Source organism: Apaloderma vittatum, unplaced genomic scaffold, assembly GCF_000703405.1.
Source record: "Apaloderma vittatum isolate BGI_N311 unplaced genomic scaffold, ASM70340v1 scaffold10613, whole genome shotgun sequence".
NCBI classification, from domain to species: domain Eukaryota; kingdom Metazoa; phylum Chordata; class Aves; order Trogoniformes; family Trogonidae; genus Apaloderma; species Apaloderma vittatum.
The window spans coordinates 3,240-10,153 of NW_009706449.1; the positions used below are offsets into that span (position 1 = coordinate 3,240).

At 38.1% G+C, this 6,914-nt stretch overlaps 1 protein-coding gene across 2 annotated transcripts in view; it reads left to right on the top strand.

Annotated features, from left to right (window-relative positions):
• Window positions 1-1,136: 1,136 nt before the first annotated feature.
• KCTD3 (potassium channel tetramerization domain containing 3) overlaps window positions 1,137-6,914 on the top strand; it is a 23,554-nt gene continuing 17,776 nt past the window's right edge. Inside the window, exons 1-7 of one of the 2 annotated variants that reach the window (XM_009865803.1) lie at window positions 1,137-1,188; window positions 2,805-2,850; window positions 3,709-3,782; window positions 4,315-4,373; window positions 4,551-4,631; window positions 5,223-5,348; window positions 6,328-6,418. In XM_009865803.1, the coding sequence (XP_009864105.1) occupies window positions 1,160-1,188; window positions 2,805-2,850; window positions 3,709-3,782; window positions 4,315-4,373; window positions 4,551-4,631; window positions 5,223-5,348; window positions 6,328-6,418 (506 nt within the window). In that variant the 5' untranslated portion in view covers window positions 1,137-1,159. Of the gene's footprint in view, window positions 1,189-2,804; window positions 2,851-3,708; window positions 3,783-4,314; window positions 4,374-4,550; window positions 4,632-5,222; window positions 5,364-6,327; window positions 6,419-6,914 lie in introns of both variants that reach the window. The other variant, XM_009865802.1, reaches the window with a different exon arrangement.

The following is a 6,914-nucleotide window of genomic DNA, read 5'->3' on the forward strand; positions in this document are numbered from 1 at the left end:
TTGTTAGGCTTGCAGTGAGCAGCTACACAATCCGTGTTTTATGCAGGATGATAGTTCCACGTAGCCTTTGTAAGTAATGTGGGGGTTTTTTTTGTTTACATCTTTTTTCTACAAAACTGTAAAATACAGGCAGTGAAAACTAGATAAATTATGTTTAAGTAATTTTATTCTAAACGTATTTTGGTATCCTGTACGACTTTGAGCAACCTGGTCTAGTGGAAGGTGTCCCTGTCCATGACAGGGGGCTTGGAACCATGGGATTGTTAAGGTCCCTTCCAACCCAAACCATTCTATGATTTTATATGGAGTTACAATAGAATTTTACTCTTGCATTTCTTTTTTTGATTTCCATTAATTAAGAGGTCACCAAAGGTTTCTTAGTCATGGTACCAGTCCTCAGAGTTAACGAGCTGAAGCGGAGCATGAATTCATTGCCCAAGCTGCCAGTCTAGTTGTCTTCCTTCATGTTAAGTCAAAACCAGAAGAATAAAGGCGTTCATAGTTATTTCTTATTTAAAATACTGTCTGGCCTTATAAATAACACTATAATTTGTATTATTTCATAATATTATGATTCAGGGTAAATTATTTTTTTTTTTTTACTTTTAATTCTTATTATAGGATCTTGGGCATCTAAGAGGGCCCAAATAGCTAAAGGGCAAGTAATTACTGTAAAATATTAGCTGGAAGCTTATTGTAGTCTTTTACAGGGCACAACATAGCACTTTTGAGGCCTAAGTAAGGAAAACATACAATTAGACAAATGTAGCACACTGTTAATAAACTTACATTTTAGTGGCTGCTTTTTTATGGGAGGGATGTTGTTTTTTTCTTTGTGTTTTGATAAGCATTAATGTTGACAAAGCACAAGAAGCAGAAATGCAGGATATTTGGGACAGTGTGTTATAAACATATAAACAATGACTGTTGGGGTCTCTGGGCAGTGCTTCATGCTTATGGACAATCCGTGCCAAGAATCTGCAACCTCTTAGACTCTGTGTGGGTATTTAGATATTCTCAAACTTCCCAAACCCTCTTGGTGTCAACTTTGTAGGACAAGTGAAAGCATTTTGATAAAGCAGACTTCCTTTGAATTTTACGGCTGATATTAAACTTGTAATTTTGGTTTCCTAGGTTCAGCACTTCAAGACAAACACTGATGTGGATTCCAGACTCCTTTTTTTCCAGGTATTTGTAATATATCATTACATTAAATAAAAAAAGATTAACAGTAATTTTAAAAAACTAAATCATAGAATCATAGAATGGCCTATGCTGGAAGGGACCTTAGAGATCATTTAATCCAACCTCCCTGTCATGGGCAGGGACGCCTCTCAACTAGATCAGGCAACACATGGGGACCGAATGGGAGTCGAACCCGCGACCTTGGCGTTGTTAGCGCTATGCTCAACTGACTGAGGACGCTCCACCCAACTGAGCTAACCGGCCACCTCTCAGTTCTTAATTTATGCTGTAAATGTTGGGATTTTTCCTTCATGCTTTTCCCCCTATCTCAAGCAGTGGGACAGATTAATTTCAAATAGACTTTATCCAAAAGGCGTCTTCTGTCTTGAATGATGCTGTGGCAGCTTGTATTTGCTGAAGGGCTGTCACTTCTTAGATGGAGAGCTGTGGAAATAAAGCTCCAAATCTGCAGGAAAGGGAAATGCCACTGACTCTGTTGCTATATTACTGTATGACTGCATACAGTAGCATGGCCTTCAGTGTTTTTTTGAGTTATTGCTGTAGCGTGAGTTAACTCAAAGTTTTCAAGTTTTTAACTTGTGGTACAGGAGTTGTAGAACTATTGAACATCCTACTGCGAACTTTTATATCACTACCATTATTACATCTGTAGGTTGTACTGCTTACTGTTTGCACCCTAGTAATTTTGTGCTGTAGTTGCTGTACCTCTGTCGTTCCAGTTAATCCTAAACACATGAAAGAAAACCTGAAGGCTGCCAATTTTGCTTCCTTAGATTTAATTTTTGTACTGTAGACTTCTTTCCCAATAAAAGCAAGGCAGCTGACATAGACAGGCAAGATTACCTGTTCCTGTTTCACTGAAAGGTTCAGATAAATGGAGTGCCAGGGAAATGTCACTTTCTTTGAGGCATGGAAGGAAAGGCACAGGGAGGAACTCGTAACGCTGTTCCCCAATCTCTCCATGCTAAATGTGCTATCTAAGGAGGTTGTTCTGAAAGTCATCCAGTACTGCAAAGTCTCAGAGGTAATTGTCAACCAGACTCAGATGGAATCGTGAAATAAAACTGTTGATGTTAGCTAGTTGGCTTCTTATCTGTAAAACAAGGTTTTGGCATTGTGTCCTACGCATCTGGAGAAACAGTACTTTGATCTGGTGGGAGAGAGACTTTGAGGTAAAATTGTGTCAAAACTCATCAACCCTATTATTACCCAGTAAGTCTTTGCAGACTGGAATGTTTACTCTTCGTTTTTTACTTCAGCAACTTCTACTGATTTCTAGATTATAACAGCTATGTATCCTTCTGGGTGCCTGGAATAACTTTACCATCCTTTCAGGCTATGCCTTGTGTCTGTTTCCTTTGGGAATATAAAGGTCCTTGTGATGCAGCTCTTAGCCTTTCCTTAGGTATGTGTGCACTGCTCCTCCCCTGTTCAGGAGAGATACTTCTCTCCCTTTGCTACCAAGGCAGTTTTCTTTGTGCAGCTACACCATTTTACCAAAGTACACAGAGAGCACAAACTGACTTAGAGTGTTACTGTCTTGTATTTGTGTTAGTATGTTTCTGAGGGACATGTAATGAAGATTTCCTGTGTTTCAGTTTGCTGAGTGGAAGAATTTCAACGCTGAAGGATGAAACTGGTGCTGTGAGTAGTAAACCTACTGATAACTTATTAATTTAATGTTATGCTTACAGTTAGCTTCTCTCCTAAAAAACGTGTGCTGTAGCTGCTAATGGGAGTTACAGTGTCTGAGTTGGTCTACATTTTCATGAAAATGAGTGACATCTCTGGTTTCTCAGTTCTCATCTTCATTCCAAGATAAATGAAACTGGAACAGCATGTATATTTTTGTGCTTATTCTGCGTTGTACAGACAATGCAGAGGTAGCAATCGTACTTTTGGGTTTTTTGTAGCAAAAATGCTAATTGCTATATTGCAGAGAGAGGCGTAATTTTCATTAGATAGCTCTTACAGATGCGTTTGTGTTATTGTGAGATGGAAATGTAACTTTTGTTAGCAAGTATGTATAAAAAAATGGCTGTTTCAGTCTGTATATATTATATTCTTAAATAGAAAAATAGTTACGGCAATGTTTTTGACTGATAGTAAGGCACACAAGTACTTGTAATTGATTTATTTTAAAAGAAGTCTTATTTAAAAAAAAAACAACTTGTCTTGAGGTGTCATTACATTTACTGCATTTTGAACACATGGTAGAAAGTGAGAGTACCCATTGACCTTTGAGGAGACTCTAGAACTTAAAGAAAACATCTATTAAGTGCCATCTATTTGCAGCAGCGTTTGTATATATGTATTTTAAGAGTGTCAGATTAGTGGATAGTAGAAGAATAATGAGAGCAAAGAAGAGGTCTAAAATCTTTGTTATATTTGTCTGCTGACTGCCTCGACTTCAACTCCTCTTTCCCATGCTCAGCACAAAAGAAGATTTTAGTTATTGGATGCTCCATAGTAATGCTAAAGTACAGCAGTTTTTCTTTGCAGATATTTATTGATCGAGATCCAGCAGCATTTGCACCCATTTTAAATTTTCTTCGCACAAAGGAGTTAGACTTACGGTAAGAAGTTGTAATTCTTTCAAGTGCAAATTAATTTGATCGGATCCAAATGAGGGCTGTTCAGTTTTACTACTCTAGCTGGGTGTCTAGTGTATGACTCAGCTCCCTGGTAGGTCTGGGGCTGTCTAGTGTATATGTACAGCGTGATAGAGGCAGAAATGGTAGCATTACATTTTGTGACGGGAATCTTGTAATTTAAGCCATTTTATAGAATCATAGAATGGCCTAGGCTGGAAGAGACCTTAGAGATCATTTTAATGCAGCCTCCCTGTCGCCAGGGACACCATTTCTGGCAATATATTTATTGTTTCTGTATCCTGGTTTTAATGAAAGGTGATTAATATTAAGATCACTTTGAAATCTCAAATATCAACATGTTGAATGCATTTGGTGGTATTTCTGTGTACTGTTAGGTAGCTTAACATTCACACTATGTAATATCTACTTGTACACGAGTATTTATATTCAAGGCATTGACCCGCTTTGCCCTTGTGGTTTTTTGTTGTATTGTGTTTTGTTTTTCTTTCTCTAGGGGAGTGAGTATTAATGTTCTCAGACATGAAGCAGAATTCTATGGAATCACTCCTTTAGGTAATTTTTTTAGTATGAAGTCATCTTATATTTATTACTGCAATAATGACCCACTTACAAGTCCTGGGCAGTTGTGACTCTGAAGATTTTCAAACTTGCCAGTACAGAAGTTTATTTGAAATCATGTAATGCTTCCTAGGAAGCAAAAGCTGTGGTCATATCTGGTTTTCTCCCTAGTGAGAAGATTGCTGCTATGTGAAGAACTGGAACGCTCATCTTGTGGCAGTGTCCTTTTTCATGGCTACCTGCCTCCTCCAGGTATTTTTGTCTTCTGGGTCTGATGTTGCTGGCAGTCACTTATTGCTTTAGTTTGAGGGGGCGATTGATTGAGGTAATATGCTGTATGAAATGGTGTGTTTGGAGTACTGAGCAGGGCATTGTGGCATGTTGGTACTAAGCAGGCTGTGTTTGTTAGTAGACTGGAGTAGTGGTTCTTTGTGTACAGTTGAATTTTGGCATGGAGTGCTTTCTTCTTTCTGAAGGTATGGTTACTTTAGGTGCCCTATGTCTAGATGACAAATCAGCACAAATGAACTTTCCTTAACAATATAAGTGCTTGTTAGATTTTTATTTCTCTGTAGAGATGAGTATAATGTATGTGTTAACTTGAAGTCTAGGGGATATTGAGCCAATGTCTACGTTTCCCTGACGATAATTCCTTAACTTGTGAATGTCAACATAGCAAAAGCATTTTCTATTTCTGTTACAATATTACCTAATTCTTAGACCAGATCAATTCGACTTTAGATCAAAATGCACAAATATTAATCCTGTATTTTGAAAGTGAATTAAAATCCATTATACTGATAAGTTTTTGGAGTGATACAAAACATCTCTTTTCTTTTATAGGCATTCCCAACCGTAAAATAAATAATACTTCTGGACTACCGGCTGATGTTAGAACTGGTCAAAACGGCTCCGAGGGTGAGATTCATGGAGGTGGTGTCCAGCCTACACTTGCTGGTACTGGGGAAGGTACAGTCAGGCTAGGTGAGGAATGTCAGTTTTAAAACAAAAACAAACTGCAGAGATGATTGTCCCTGGGAAGTGAGAACGGAATAACTGTTTCTGGTTTCAGTCTGTGATTCTGTGTTTGCCAGCTCTTAAATTGCTGAATACTTACTTAAACACTATTCCCTGTACAGCCTATTTAAGGCTCACTGCAGCATAATCAAGACACGAGGCTGAGACAAAGGCAAATCTAAGTTCTTCATGCTATAATTGTGTAAATTGTAACAGTGTTAGGAAAATCTAGAGCATGTTAAAGTAAATCTGTATCCAGGTAATGTAAAAACAAGCCTTGGATATGAATCGTTGATTCTTCTCTGTGAGTTGCTGCATGTCTGGAACAGGGCAGTTTTGGGGAAAATGAGATAGATGATTCAGTTTTTAGGCATTAGTTCTTTAGCATATCGAAGCTGAGAGCTAACTGTGGGAAGTACCATATCCACTGATTTCCAGTGCCATCCAACGCTTCTTCCAAACGTAAGTTAGTTATAGAACAGAAGCAGGCATACTCCCACTAGAGAATAAATGGAGGACCCTGAGTTCTGAGATATTGGAAATGTAGGTTTAGTGGTCTGGAACAATGGTTGCACCAACTATTTGGAAAGAACTTTTACAAAAGAGAACATTTTTTCTTATTCAATAATAATTCTCAAATTTTTACCAATGTGGCAAGCTTTAAAACCAAGGCATGTACTTGCCTCTTTTAACTTACGAACAGTTTGCATTTTAGTGACTGAGATTAAATGTCTTCCCTCCATGTAAGAACTGTTATAAAGATTGTGAGGAGTAATATTGGTGACTAGAATCTAGCTGAAAATGTTTCCTGAGAACTTGCACTAGAAAGTATCTGTCGCACATTGTAGCAGAGAGCTCTGTCCTGTTCTAGATGTCTCTGCTCTTCTAATACCCATCGCTTGGCTGACTTCACCTTTGTTGTTGGTTTTAGGATTTCCTGTGGACCCACGGAAAGTCCTCATAGTAGCTGGCCACCACAACTGGATAGTAGCTGCCTATGCCCATTTTGCTGTTTGCTACAGGTATGAATATAGCTGCTTGTCAGGCTATAGGAATCTAAAAAAAATACAATCATTTGTTATGAGCAAAGCAAAAATCTTGCCTTACTCTGAAATGACAGTAGATCACATGCATTGTCTGCTTCTGTAAACATGAATTGCCACTTTTGCTCATGCAGATAAACTCTTTGGGAATTCAAATTTTACTGCTTTGATACCAGTTTTGATGCCATTGTAAAAGTAACAGACTCCAATTTAACTGCTTCAAAAGTGGTTTTTAAAGGAAAGATTAATTTTAAAAGTTCTTCCTACTGTATGGATTTGAAAACAGTCTACGAAGTTAGACTGTCAAAGAACTTGAAACAGGTAATGGATTTTTGCTGCATAAGTGGTGTAAACTTGTCTTAAGCCATTTTTTTTTGGCTTACCAGAACTGTTAAGCACTTGCAGTTTCATTTGTGTCGTGGGTTAGGACTAGGCCGACCTCTAACACAGACAGACGCTCTCTAACCCGCTCTTC